General features: G+C 42.1%; 1 protein-coding gene across 1 annotated transcript; it reads right to left on the bottom strand.

Moving 5' to 3' along the window:
* Positions 1 to 249: 249 nt before the first annotated feature.
* Positions 250 to 14,396, bottom strand: lmnb1 (lamin B1). The gene is made up of 11 exons (XM_034602791.1): positions 13,846 to 14,396; positions 11,119 to 11,275; positions 10,711 to 10,836; positions 10,332 to 10,502; positions 7,701 to 7,826; positions 6,976 to 7,196; positions 4,074 to 4,302; positions 3,882 to 3,986; positions 3,218 to 3,337; positions 2,495 to 2,599; positions 250 to 476 (listed from the first exon to the last, which is right to left on the bottom strand). The coding sequence occupies exons 1-11, from the start codon at positions 14,199 to 14,201 to the stop codon at positions 435 to 437; spliced, it is 1,758 nt and encodes a 585-aa protein (XP_034458682.1). The 5' UTR covers positions 14,202 to 14,396; the 3' UTR covers positions 250 to 434.
* Positions 14,397 to 15,243: the final 847 nt, after the last annotated feature.

The following is a 15,243-nucleotide window of genomic DNA, read 5'->3' on the forward strand; positions in this document are numbered from 1 at the left end:
TGACTGACATCTTGTGGCAGTTCTTGTAATTTAAAGGCATTAAGTATAGCATCCACAATAAAATTAAAATAAAATATAAAATAAAATTACAAAATTAAAATCTATTGTAAAATTACAGTCTTTTCTTAAAGACAGTCTGTCCTTGAGTTTAGCTACCGGTTGCTTGGTTTTAAAAAAGGAAAAAAAAGGCTGTGAACTACAAATACAAATTCTGTTCAATACCAATACATGTTATTTTGGTATTTAAGATAAAAAATACTGTGACCATAGCAGTTTTGTATTTTTATGAGAAATTAGATGATAAAAGAAAATTTAAAACACTTAATTGAAATACTACTACAAAAAATAGAAAAATAGTTCTAGTATTACAGTTGGCAGCAGACTGGCTGGGCTCAGAGAAGAGGAGTGATGGTGGCTTGTTGGGAGCAGTGGGATCACATGATAGAGCAGCCTCTCTTGGCAGAGCGAGGGTCTCCCTGCAAAGTGACGACAAACATTCAGGGTACTGTATAAAAACACTACAAATGTTATGACACCATTTACCAGGAATAAAATACAAAAGAAATTTCTCTCACACACACACACACACACACACACACACACACACACACACACACACACACACACACACACACACACACACACACACACACACACACACACACACACACACACACACACACACACACACACACACACACACACACACACACACACACACACACACACACACACACACACACCAGGAGGAGCACTGCCAGATCCCTACAAATGACCTCCAGCAGGCTACTGGTGTGCATACGTTTGACCAAACTGTCAGAAACAGACCCCATTAGGTGGGATGAGGGCCCGTTAAGGGTTGTAGGCAAAAAGAACAAAAAACCGAAAGGACATACGTAAAAAAGGGTATAAATTATTTTTCCATCAAGAAAAATGCTTCGGTGCCCGTTGCACCTGTCCCCGAGGTTGAAACGCCCAGCGCAGACCCGACATCATCGGCGATTGTCGTTCCAGTTGTTACACCTGCCTGACTCCTAATCTACCATCTTCCGTGGAGATGGCTTCATCTGATTCAGAGCCAGATCAAGATCCAGAGCCTACTAAAACATAGCTGCGCTATGAAAAAGCGACCTACTCGATGCATTGCATTTACTGCAAAGAGTGCGGCCAAAGCATTGCGGGAAAAAGTGCTTTTGCTGTTTCGACCTCAGCATTCAAAATTGAAAACTTTTCTAACAAAGCACATCTTGTGCCGTGACAGGTGCGTTACTGGCAGATCAGCTCCTATCACAGCAGCGTTTCGGCACCAGGCAGCGGCAAATCAAACAAGTAAGGAATCAGAAATGATGATCAAATTTAATACTGCTTACAATATAGCAAAAGAGGAGTTGCCCTTCACTAAATTCAAATCACTGATAATCCTCATGAAAAAGAACAGGTTAAATGTCAACCCGACCTACGCCAACGACCCTGCCCGCGCACAGAGTGCATCACGGATTATATACACTTCTGTGTGGACTGAACTGTCCCAACAAGGACTGTCTGCTGTTACCCAAATAACAAGCCATGGTTAACAAGAGACATCAAAGCCATCCTTAATGAGAAGAGGACTTTCAGAGGTGACAACAGGGAGGAGCTGAGGAGTATTCAGAGGGAACTGACAATCAAGATCAAGGAGGCAAAGGACAGCTACAGGAGGAAGCTGGAGGGGAAACTCCAGCAGAAGAACATAAGAGAGGTCTGGTGTTGAATGAAGACCATCACCGGCTTCAGACAGGCTAGCGGCAGAGGAGACCCTAAGCGCCGCGAGGTTGGTCGGGCTGCCGTGGTCGAGCGGCTGTACCGGTAATGATCCTTCCGCAGGTTCACCTACAGAAACCTTGTTAGGACTTTTACTTCCTCTAGATAGTCAAGTTTGATCATCTTCTCGGCGCCCCGCCAGAGCCGTGACCGATCTGAGGACCTCACTGTGTACAGGGACTTAATCAACGTGAGCACATTCCCCATCCATTTAACCCCTGTAAAAAAGTATCCAGGTGCTCATGCAGGACCTCGGCTCAGTTCAGTCTTTATTATTCTGTCTGAAATTTGGCTTGCCGCAAAACTAGACTGTGTCCAGTGAGGTGTTTTTTCTCTGTACCAGCACTGTGCAGGTTGTTAACATAAGAGGAAAACTATCCTATTTTGTGTGCCTAGAACTTTTTTCATTTTGCTGAGTTATTAAAAGAGGCATTGTGTATCATTGAAGTTAAAAAATTAATTTTCATTTACATTGCAGAGCCTGTACTTTCTTACTTTTACTTGAGTAAAGGAGTTGAATGAGTACTTCTACTTTTACCAGTCTTTTTTTACTCAAGTATCTGTAATTCTACTTAAGTAAAGAATGTGAGTACACATACACACATACACACATACACACATACACACATACAACTGTTAATAATATAAATAGTAACTGGACTTGGATCCTAAATCTGATAATGTATAGTTTCACCTGCTGGTTGAAGAGGTCCTCGTCCTCCACTCCGTCATCTTCCTCGTCCTCGTCCTCCTCCTCTTCTATGGCTTCCTTGTACGTTGTGGTTCTCTTTGCCACCTCCTACGCAAATGCATGTTAAAAAGATCCATGAAGTTTGTTTTTTTTTTTTCGCTGGGCAGCCTTATTAATCTAATAGTTCTATACTTCTTGGGTGGGACTGTCTGGGACATTTAGAAAATTGCAGGCATATTTCCCAATTGACCCGCTCTTCAGAAATCAGTACGGTCAACAAATATTTAATTTTATAATTTAGGACAACCTCCTCCAGACACAGCTAACTCACATGGGAAATGGTGAAAAAAAAAAATCAATTAATTTTGGACATAAAATGACTGACTCATTTCTAATTAATAAGTCATATAGTCTCTGCTAAGTTATTTAAATTTTACCAAAGCAAAAATCTTAGAAACTATGCCCTCCGAGTTCAAATCAAATTACATTGCTCTGAAGAAAATGTTAGCCCCTTTCTTAATTTCTTCTATATTGTATATTTGTCAGAATTAAATGTTTGAGATCATCAGAAAGATTTAAATTAAATACAAAAGATAATGGAATTAATGAGATCGTTAATGTTGTCTTTAACTTTTACTAAAATTTGTTGGATGATCTGAGACAATGAAATGTAAAAAATAAGTGAAAAAGTGGAAATCTCGCGTGCGTGCGTGTGCGTGCGTGTACCTCTCCCTGAGGGTTGATCAGCACCACATGGACGTCCTCGCCTGAAGCCCAGGAGGACTGGTTCTTCCAAAGCAGGTCTGTGGGAGGTTTGGAGCTCACACCAGCATCAGACGCCCACACCTGCACAAAAACAAGCACATTAGTCTTCAAAAAGCCCCCAGAAACATCCTAATATTCAACTCAATATAACATGAAGTGACTAAGAACATACACTACTGATATCAGTCAGTTCTTTCCTGTATTAGTGGTTTAAAAGCAAGCCAGAAAAAGGAAAAAAATAGATATACGTTTCTGGTTTGATGAATGTATCCCATCCTTACATAAAAGGATTCAGAATGCTGTGGACTGGTCAGAAGGACGTAGACAGCTTCGAACATAAATCCATGGCCAGTTTCACAGACAAGGTTTAGATTTAGCCAGGAGGAGGCATTAATGTTTACGAGTTAAACTACAACATTGAAGTGGCTTTCCTGAGCTCGGCTTACGTCTGGCTTAGTTTGTCAGAGACTTAGAAGTCCTGCAGTAAGGTGGGGTTAAGCCTCATAAGGTTAGGTAGGAGCACATGCTGTTTGTGTAATGGTGTTCATAAGACAAATACATGATATAAGATTTAAGCGATTCCAGGTTCAGCTGAAAAGGATTCGAATCTAAGACAAACACTTACCGTGACTTTCTGGCCAGCCTTCAGAATATATTTGGGAGTAAACTTGTAAGTGGCTGTAGCATTTCCAGTAGTCTTGATCAACTCAAACCCCACCATGGCCTGGTCCTGGGACAAACAATAATAAAATGGGTGTTATATTCTACTGTTACATCTAAGAAAATTTTTTAAAAATAAATAAAAACAGGGACTCACCTCATCTCCACTGTGCTGGAGGCAAATGAACTTGCCATCAGTATCAATTTCATCAATGCAGATGGATCCTGTGGCTGAAGCAGAGTGAGCAATGGACACAGAGCTGCTGGCTTCTTGTTCCTCCACATCGACACGCTTTCTCTTTCCTCGACTGGTCTGCACGCTGCGGCTGCTGGACGAGGCTCTTGACACCGTGACACGAGATGAAGGACTGGGAGACAGTTGCAGTCTAGACACACACACACCACAGTTAGATATCTGATGGCCTCCTGTATTTCTGTATTTCTTGGCATTTGTAACATTATTTTGACCATGAAGGACATAGGACACAAGGAGAAGGAGGGGGTCACACAGTTTTCAGCACGGTAACTCCTGATCATGTGTGTGAAGTGACAGTGAGTCTGGATGATCCTCCTGCTGTTCTGTGTCATCCTGCTCAAAGAATGACACATCAAGCTGGAGGAGGGTAGCGCTGCAACAATTGACAGATTCAAATCAACTTAAATCCTATATGGATATAGTTGGAAACAAATTTCATCATTGGTTTGATGGGTCATCAGTGGATCCTAACAACAACAACAAAAGGAGGGTCATTTTATAATGTCCTGATTGCTGTTAATTTGCATGACTTGACTACATTCCTATAGGTGCATGGCTATCTGAGTGAACATACCATCCCCTGGAATGAGAGTCCACCGCTGTATTGGAAAAGCAACATCTCAGGCTTCTCTATCCTAGCCAAAGCAGCACGCAAGCACCTCTCACCTTCATGCATATCAGTCAACAGCGACCTACTCTTCTCTGCTGAAGTACAAGTTGTTGAAGGAAAGAGAAATAGGATCCTATGCGAGAAAGCAGAAATGCTTATCTTGGTAAAAGAAAAAATGCTGCTAATAGAGTAGGCTTAGACTTTACATTTTTTCAGTGTTAAGTACATTTACTTAAGAACATTAAGTTGGGAAATGTGCACAGAATACAGTGTCTATTATACATTTCGGTAAACTTTATAAGTGAGGATATAGTGAGGACATGTTTCAATTGTATTTATTTAGCCTGGAGATTAACTTGAAAGAGGTTTTGTACTGTGCCATGAATATTGGCAAGTTTAATTAGTCATAAAAGCTTGTCAGGATATTTAGTTATATGGTCCAAATTTTTCTTAGATGCAAGTTAACATTATCATTAAGTCATACACTTGCTACAATTTAGAAAAGTGGCTACCATTAGTTACTTGTGTTTTTCATGGTGGCCCTTTAACTTCTTGAGAGATGATTTATGGGCTTTTCAAACAATATAAAAGTGATACTCATCATAGAAACCTGTTTTAACAGATCATATCCACATCTGTAATCAGCAATGTGAATATTGGTTATCTGCCAAAATTTTAATATCGGTGCACCCCTAATTTTGACTAATTCAAACTTACTTTATGTATTAGTCATTTTGAACTGAGGCAACTTAAACATCTTTGACTTGAATTATGAATAGTCCGATTTAAACTGTAGATATCTCAAACAGCTTTTTTAGCCATAATTCAGTTCCAGTGTATATAGCATAAAATTACAGATATATATAATGAAAAATCAATCAACATCTCTTACTGCTGCCCAGTCAAAGATGTCTACAACAAGCCTGCTTTGACTGTTTTGTAATGGATAAACGTAGCCAGATAACTGATGAAGCTATTTAAAGCCAATGCCCGTTATAGCTATTTTCAAGCTATACTTGATAATACGCGTTAGCTGAAATTGGGTAGGAGAGACACTGGAGAGACATATTTCTTGCCATTATTCAAAGACAGTCTAAAGTGATTAAAGGGGACATAGCATGCAAATTCCACTTTGTTAGTGCTTCTACACATTAATGTGGGTATCTGGCATGTCTACCAACCCAAAAACTCTGGAAAAAAAAACACTTGCGCGTTTTGTTATGGTTCCTCTAAGTCAGAAACGTCATGCTTGAGTGACTGGAATGAGCTTCCTGTGTACTGTGTCGTCACAATACACTGGAAGTCTCCCTACATGGCCTTGGCCCACCCCATCCCCCCCCCCGCACCCCCCACACTCGTTACACCGGGTTAACACCGGACGCGCCGCAGCGCCGCTGCGAGGCAGCGCAGCGCCGTTCTCCAGCACGCAGCCGCCTGGCTGTTCACACGGGACGAGCATTTCTCCGCGCTGGTCAGCCCCATAGACTGTATATATAAGGTCAGCCCGCGATTCTGCTTTCTCCGCTTGTTGTTGTACCCGTTGAATGTCGGGGTTCGGGGGTAAATGATGGTCTTCATAGCCCCCCCCCCCTCCTCTCTTTCTCTCTCTGTCAGTCTGTCTGCTTGTGTGCTTGTAGTGGATGGGCAGAGGGGGACATTTAATTATGTGATTGGGAAAATTAAAACTCCAGGACAACAGAAGGGGAATACAAAGTATGGGATGCATATTTGATAATTTATATCATATAAAATATGTAATTTATATCATTTAAAATCATGAGGGGGGAGGGGGGAGCTGGCTCATTAGCATTTAAAGGAACAGGCACTCAAAACAGGTCACTCTGTGGAGGGCTGTTTTAGACAGGGTAAAAAGGGTGCTGTTTTATATGATCCTTGTGGTATTTTGACCAAAGTATGTTACAGACATTTCATTAAGACCCCAAGGAACCATATCAACTTGTGGTAAAATGGGCATGCTATGTCCCCTTTAAGCAATATTTGATCAAATATTATTTACATTCCCTATGACCATTTACTTAATTTAATTTTTTAAGTGTTGTGGCGTTGTCTTAACTTGTCATCTATACCAGGAATTACTTCCTGTCTGGGTGCAGAAAAAACTAATTTGGTGTCAGAAACAGAGAGGAAATGTAACTGATGTGATCACAATTTACAACACTTGCGGGTCCTCACCTTTCTTCTTCTCCTTCCAGAAGTTTGCGGTAGGCGTTGATCTCCATGTCGAGAGCAAGTTTAACGTCAAGCAACTGTTCGTACTCATTCAGCTGTTGCTGCATCTTGGCCTGGATCGCCATCAATTCGCGTTCTTTGTCTGCCATCAACTTGCGGCTTTTGTCCTTCTCTTGAGCCAATGCTGACTCCAGCTCCATAATACGATCACGCCAACCACGGGTCTGAATACAAACATGGTCAGAGAGGAAGGTAGCAGTAATGCATGGGTCACAGGGCATGCCAACACTTAATCATGCGTTTAACATGCTTCAATTCCATCATAGCGGAGATGAACATTTTATCCAAGCATCAGTGAATCAGAAGGTGTATTTGTTAACTTGAGTTTTTCCTGTAATTTTTAATTGATGTGTAAATTTACATTCTTTGAAACAAGTAATGTGAACATAAACCTGGATCCAGAGAATTATCCTTTGTATGAATGATTGACCCAATATTTTATAAAAAGGTGAGCATAAGACTGTTTTATAATTAAAAACAGATTGTTTTCACAGCTTTACAGATGGAAACATAAGTGATAGCATATTGATGGTCTGACAATCAGACTAACTTCAGCCCTGTCTGTCGTAAAAACTTGAGCTAGACTTCCTGCATTATCATTTGTCTCACCAGTATCTGATGCAACATGCCTCAGCAGTGCTAGTTAATTAGGAAGATAAAATGCCAACCTCTTTCTGCAGTCCTGTCAGCTGGGCGCGGAGGCTCTCAATCCTCTGAGAGGACTCTCGGAGCTCCTCTCGGGCCACGTTGGCTGAAGCTCCGTTCATCTCAGACAACCGATGCAGATCCTCCAGCTGGAAACAAACAGATGATTCTGGTCAGCAACATAAACGTTGTTTCCTTTTCATCACACTTAAAGGGAACTAAGCAGTCAGTCACTTCCTGACACACAGGAAGTTGCCGATGTTGTGTTTGCCATGTTGGCCTACTCGATTACAAATAGTAAAAGTGACATAGACTTGCTTACATGCACACTATGAATTAGGACAGCATATGATTGTATTTTTGCATTCATCTTTGCAGTCATCAGTCTTAATGTTCTTTTCTTATTCATGTTCTGAAGGACTAGACAAACATGCAAACAGCTAAATGAACCAATATTTTTAAAAATCACCGTTGTGCTAAAATTCACACATGCAGTTATTTCACATTTTACTATAATGCACTATACACTGCATGTGTTGCTCATCATCCACATCAGTTTACATCACACCTTGTCAGACAATTGACTAATAATTCTTTGTCTAACAAAATCCAATCTTGTCACACTCAGGTCATGCCCTTTGATGTCATTACAGCAGCCAAAGCAACTGTGAAAGAAAAGTGTCTTTCATAGAGAAAGAGAGGATTCTTAGAGGATGGGTCTTGTTTCATGAAACCTCACAGTCCATTAGGAGAGTTAGAGATTGTTCACCGCATCTTTCACTGTTTTCTCTCAGGAGCATGTGTGAGAATACGGTGAGCGAAGACTCAAATGAAAATGGAGGGGGACGTGGTCTTTTCCCTTATTTCCTGAAACACACACACCACCTCCTCCTCTACCAGCTACTTTGATTTCCGACCAAATCCATCCTGTTCGTAAGAGTTTCATTTACAAATGCTGCTTACGCACAAAACAGGGTCTGAAACATGCATATGCCACATGCATGGGCGTATTCTCCTGTCAAGTTTGACAGGAGAATACGCCCACCTGTGCACGAACTCTGACCCATGCATACGAACATTTTGGAGATGGCAAAGTGCCGATGCAGACGAAAGGTGGTGAATTGAAGCCAGATTATGGCTCCACTTTATCATAAACATTAAACCAGCACTGTTATTTGTGCTCATAAAACATAACTGTTCCATAAGAACCTTCAATTGTAAAACAACTTCCCCCAAATTGAGCTCAGATACCATTAAATAGCGAGTTGAAGAATATCTCTAAATAATGGCAGTGTTTCCTAGGTAGGTAAGCAAGGTAAATTTCAAGTACTGTACATGTCCTAATAACTTCTGCTTAGTATTGGTGTTTAATTGTTAAAAGCATAAAGGGAGTGCAGGTCAGTGGAAGAGTGGGGAGAGAGGACAGTCAGGACACACTTTAGTTTTCATAAAGTATGTGTGTAAAATTCACTGTAGGGTAGGAGTAGGGGATAGAAGGATGAGGAGGAAAAGAGTCCTCAGCGACCAGGAAGATTTCCTGAGTAGTTGAAACAAGTTCCCTCAGAAAGCAAGTCTCTTCTTTATTCAGTTTATTTGCGAGTGGCAACCAACTTCAAGGTCCATTACCGCCATCTACTGTGTTGGTGCACTGTTTCTGGAGGTACTGCAATGTGAGGTCGATGAGACCCTGAAAGCGCTTCTCTTTTTGCCTCCACCTTTATATCTGACCACTTTTTTTATTTTATTTCAGGCAATGTCCTTTCCTTTCTGTCGTACGCACTCTTATTCACTGAAACACACACGCACTCTTATTCACTGACACACACACACACACACACACACACACACACACACACACACACACACACACACACACACACACACACACACACACACACACACACACACACACACACACACACACACACACACACACACACACACACACACACACACACCAATAGAAATCCATTGATTACCCAGGTCATTTAACATTGTAGCAAGTGTATGACTTGACCATTTATGGTTAATGTGGAGGCATGTAGGCAGAATATGAGGGAGATCCGCACACAACATACACGCCAATATATTATGAATCGACAGTTGTTGGGCTGACGGTTGAAGATTGGAAATTTGTTAACATGTCGCTCAACCCTAGCACGTAGCCCAGCTCCCATCCCCCGCTCCTGTTTGCTCGCCCTCCACGTGTCATTTCGCTGGTCGGATGGTAATGCCAGTGGTCTTTAGGGTACGTAGGATCTCAGGGGACTAAAAGTGTTGAAACTAAACCCTGTGTAGTGATTAAAGATGGAAAGCAGCTGGGATCAATCATAGCTGGAAAACTGCAGCTACCCTAATAGAAAATGGACTAACAAAAACTAGCACAAAAGAAAACATGAGAAGCAGCTGCGTCTGCATGCACCACCGCCATTCAGAAGAAGTGCTTTGTACTTTTGTGTTTCAACATGACAATGACCCTGAGCCCACAGCTTGTTGTCAAAGAGCTTGACCAGCCCACACAAAGCCCTGACCTCAACCCTTCTTCCTCTGGCATGAACGATCACATGTAATGGATTAGCATAGGAATGGAGATTCTACTGTACTGAAACTTTTAAAGTTAAGGTAAGTTATAAAGTGAGTGTGTGAGTTCCTACTTTGGCCAGGTAGGTGCTCTCCATGTTGTCCTTGTATATCTTGATCTGCTCCTCATTCTGAGCCCTCATGTCAGTCAGGGCCTCAGTCAGTTTATATTCATACTCCTCTTTCCGCCCAGAGTCCACCTCCACCAGTCGGCTCTCGTAACACTGCCGGGCCTCTTTCACTTCCTGTAACACAACACGGAGTCAGCACTGTTTCACCCTGTCCTAATTGATTCAAGTCAATTGTTGTTAGTTTGCAGAAACAAAAGAAATTAATCAATTTTTTAAATGAACTAGATAACCATTTGTTGCAGTCCCTTTGAAAATAATCATGCTTCTGCTGTTGTGGGAGACATTGTCTGTTCTATTTGATCAACTAATCTCCCGTACTCACCTCTTCATGCATGCTCTTACGGAAGTCCTTGTCCTCAGTCAGACTCTGGCAGCGATTTTCCAGGTCAACGCGCAGAAGCATTTCATCTGAAAGGTGCTTTTTGGCCTGAGTGAGACCTGTATCCAGCTGATGACACACACAAAAAGACAGTGCTTTAAAAATAAGTCTGGATGAATGTAAAATGGTTCTCAAGTTTAATACGGCCAGAATAGCATTCAAGAAAAACTGAACTTGACAGGGAAGCACTAGTGAAAGAATCAGATAGAAGTAGACATCACTTACAACTACACTTTAGCTTTAAAAAGCCACAATTAAATCTCTCTGTATCACTCCATTAGTGTCCAAATGAACAGTTAAAAAGACACACAGATCTTTAGACTCATCATATTTATGTCAGTAGTGCAGTACCTCCTGCAGCTCTTCTCGCAGGTCAGTCATGGTGGCCTCCAGGCCCCTCTTCTCAGACAGTGCTGTAGCCAGCATAGCGTCTTTGGAGTTGAGCTGAGCCTCCAAGTCCTTCAACCTGGCCTGGGCTCCTGCTGCCTCCGAGTCCTTCTTGTGGTAGCTGGGATAAGGCAAAGGCATGTTGAGTTTGTGTAGAGGATAGTGTGTGATGCTGGTGTCTGCTTGAGATACCAAAACTCAAAAGATTGCCATCAAGGACCTAAGCCACACCTGAACAATGGCAATCAAAGGTATGCAAACCCTTTAGCTTGACCTGGCTTTCTGCATTAATTGGTCATTAGATGTCGCCAGATCTTCCTCTAAGTTACAAGTATCGACAAACACAATGTAGTAGGGGATGTTCAGAAATAACTTGCAGAGCGTCCTCACTTTCTGACAAAACACATACACACAACAAGGGAGCGAGCAGAGACAGTGAACCAGGTCAAAAGTAGAAAAAGTATTCCCCATCCCAGAATATATATTTTTTTACTGACATTTAGAATTTTTTCAGTGACATATTGAGTTGATGGTGACTCTGCTGCTGTCAGCTTTACTGTTGCTGATCTAGATGCATTATTTCTTAGTTTTAAATATGTTTAAGTTCTACGTGAACTTTTTTTGAAAATGTTTCTTTATAAAAACACGCAGGATTTCTATTTCCTAGTCGTAAGTCTGGGTTAACTAAATAAACACAAGTCTTTCAGTGGGTTTGTGAGCAAAGAGGACAGTCACTTTTCTCATGGTGTGCCTCTGGGTTAAAAGGGTGTGGGACTGCCACTAAAGTGGACACACTATGAGTGGAATGTAGAGTGGTATGTCCACTTTCTCACGTGTTACTGAAAAACATTAGCTAGGAGAGGCCAGGCTCTCACTTCACAGAACATAGTCAGTAAACCATATGAGAACACAGCAGCTACCAAACACACTTTAGAAAGTTATCATACAGATTCGTCAAAAAGTACATCAGAGCTGTATATTCAAGAACAGCTCCTGTTATTGTATTTCTTATTGCATCTTAAGTTTTCAGTCACCACAGGCACAATTATAAATTGGCCAGAGAAATATTAGGATGCACACAGGCATTACTATGATCGAACTAAATAAATACATTAAAAAGGTCTTTGACTATTGTCTTCTGATGATGAGCAAACACATATCTGTTATTTCATCAAACTGACCAGATACAATCCAACGCTTTAAACATAGCAGAGTACACTGCACAGCTTCCAGGATTTATCAGAAAACATAAAAGAGTATCGACAAAACCAGTTGGACACAGTCCAGTTTCATTCATTCCCTCGAATGGGAGAGTGGGCTGTAGCCTTCAACAGCAAACAACCTTAAGTTATTGAATAAACAATAAACAGCCCCCGCCCTGTTTTAAAGATAATGTGCAATTTGATCTACATAATGGTTGTATTGTCCACTCTAGCTGGTGTTGTTGCAGCTGCTGGAAACACCTGCTCAACTGGGACAAATGTCCTGAAGATGCACAAATACTCACAACATATGCTGCCAGCCCAGTGCCACCAGTACATGCATCTTAACTCAGAGCAGGAGTGTGTCACTTTTATACAGTTCATCTCTTCTGTATGCATTATGTTCCGAAGCATGTAATTAATAATAATGTATAATTACAATACTGCAACTGCAGCATTTCAGCCTCCAGCCTGTGTTAACCAAGCAGCTGCTCTGTTGGAGATCATCACGGGCCTCTGGAAGCCAAGTAAACCCAACAGGTGCAATTGTTTTAGACACAACCAAGTAGTACAACTCTGCATACAGTTGCATCACAAGTGACACTTTTAGCCACAGAGGTGCAAAGTCAAAATCCTGCGCCTCCATTCAAAGAAAAAAAAACAACACCCATCGAAAATAACAAAACATTGCTTGGTTTTTACTCGGCTTAATTGTGCAGTTGGTCAACTAGCAGGTCTTTTACTTCAGGGAACACAGTAGAATCCACAGTTTCCCGGAGGAAACTTTGCCCATTGTCTACTCATGCACTTTGACAGCTGTGACACAGTTGCTGCTGCCCCGATCTCCAGGATATACAGAAACTCACCATACCCATGTGAGTGTTTCTACCTTTGTATATACAGTCTATGGTTTCTACTCATGTTTATTAATACATGGGTATTGTCTCTATACAATATCAATTTGAGACAATTTGGACATTAAAATCGGGATCATGTCTGATAGGTTTCCTGTGTACACAGCAAAACCAAAATGCTGTTTTAATTCGAGACAGATCCTGATGTTTGCCCCTAAAGGCACCATGTGACTAACCTTCACGGGAGCGGACTCGTTCGGATTAAATCACGGGTGGATTTCTCCAAACGAAACTGATACCAACAACTGATTCGATCTTTTACTGATTTAGGATTAGTTATTGTAAAAGTTCACAGTTGCGAGTTTCAGCAAAGCAGATAACGGTGGATGAGTAATGACTAGAATTGTTTGTTACTTAAAAAGATAAGTGTTGTGATTACATCAAATCTAATTTGGCCGTTCCATGGTCAACTCTTGTTTGGGGTGGAGTCGGACTGACGCGCTCTTCCCTGAACAGAGTTCCGTGCGTGATGGATCAATTGTGGCTCGAAAATCAAAAGTCGGCTGCAGCTTCACACTCGTCTGCAGGCGTCCCTGTCCGACTGTGTCGCGCAATTCAAGTGTTAAAAGACTTACTTGTGCAGAAGCTGCTCATTCTCGGACTTGAATTTCCCGAGCTCGATCTGCAGCCAGGCCCGCTCCTTGGACGAGTCATCCAAACACCTCCTGGCGTCGGCTAGCTCGGTCTCATACAGGGCTTTCAGTCCGGTTACCTCCCGGCTCCGGACGTCTTCCTTTTCGGTGATCTGCAGATGGAGCACGCTGTTTTCAGACTCCAAACTGCGGACAGTGTCGATGTAGTGGGCCAGGCGGTCGTTGAGGTCCCTGAGCTGGTGTTTCTCCTGCAGTCTGGTGATCCTGGTCGGACTAAGCGGTGTGCCGCTACCGCACGTGCTTCTCTGGCCGGTCGGAGTTGCAGCCGCGGTCGCCATTTGTACAAGAGGAGCTAAAAAACCCGGAATAAAAGACACAAAGCGAACCGAACCAGACCAGGACACAACTTGTGCTGGTATAACAATTTGTATTTCGGCGGTAAACAACCGGCACTTCCGAAAACTACCCTGGAAGTGAATGTCTTCTATTCTTCACAGAATGAAAGGGGGTTTGGCTTGCTAACATGGCGGCTCATTGAAATGTTGACAATGTGATCGACTGGCCAATGGGGTGGCTCGACGCAATGCGCCTCTCTACTTCTGGGTTGACTTGAAAATAACACCGAAGTAGGCCGATTAACTCCCGAGCGGGCGGAGACGATTTCCTCGACGGACTGACTAATGGCTAACTCCGTTAGTTGAACCGCAGTGTCCCGGTGTAAATAACGAACAGCGCTTCCCATAATGGCTGAAGCTACAGTTTTACTATCTTCAGTCTTCTCTGTGCTCACAGACTCTGGCTGCGTCCAAATAACCTCCTTCACTAACCGCTACAAGGGAAGATGCGAAGGAGAAGCTGTGAGGAGTTAGGAAAGGAAAGCAACTGTTCGGAGAAAATCCGACTCTACTGACACTCATTGTTAAAATAACCGTATTTATACCAGAAGATACGCACAAGACGTGCACTACTCTGTGCTGTGCGCTGACAGTTATAATAAAGTTTCCTGTTTAAAACAGAATGACACGTCCTGAGAAAAGATGGTTTCAGGTTAGGGTTAGGGTTAAACAGTTAGAACCCCATTACAGACCTGGCCGGCTGACCAATCGGAGAAGACTGGGCTTGTTTTTGCGAAGGGGGGCAAGAGCAATATGTTTCAGGCGGACAGTGGTTGTATATATTTTCCCGTGGTTCTTCTCGGTAAAAAGGAGACAAAATCTGAAAGAACTAATGTGTTTCCAAACCAGTCACAAGGCCCAAGCATAATTTTTCATCTGTAAATTAAGTTAACACACATATTGCACAATTCATTGTTAAGTTAGTTGTATCTGAATATCTTTTCTGCAGCTGCAAAGGCAACATATGGAAAGCAGATGGTACCTC

This window comes from Hippoglossus hippoglossus, chromosome 12 (assembly GCF_009819705.1).
Source record: "Hippoglossus hippoglossus isolate fHipHip1 chromosome 12, fHipHip1.pri, whole genome shotgun sequence".
In the NCBI taxonomy this organism is placed as follows: domain Eukaryota; kingdom Metazoa; phylum Chordata; class Actinopteri; order Pleuronectiformes; family Pleuronectidae; genus Hippoglossus; species Hippoglossus hippoglossus.

Coding starts and splice junctions, on each gene's coding strand:
- lmnb1 (XM_034602791.1), bottom strand. CDS start 14,201: ATGGCGACCGCGGCTGCAACTCCGACCGGCCAGAGAAGCACGTGCGGT. Junction 2,600..3,217: donor TGATCAACCCTCAGGGAGAG/GTACACGCACGC, acceptor GCATTTGCGTAG/GAGGTGGCAAAGAGAACCAC. Junction 477..2,494: donor AGGACCTCTTCAACCAGCAG/GTGAAACTATAC, acceptor GTCACTTTGCAG/GGAGACCCTCGCTCTGCCAA.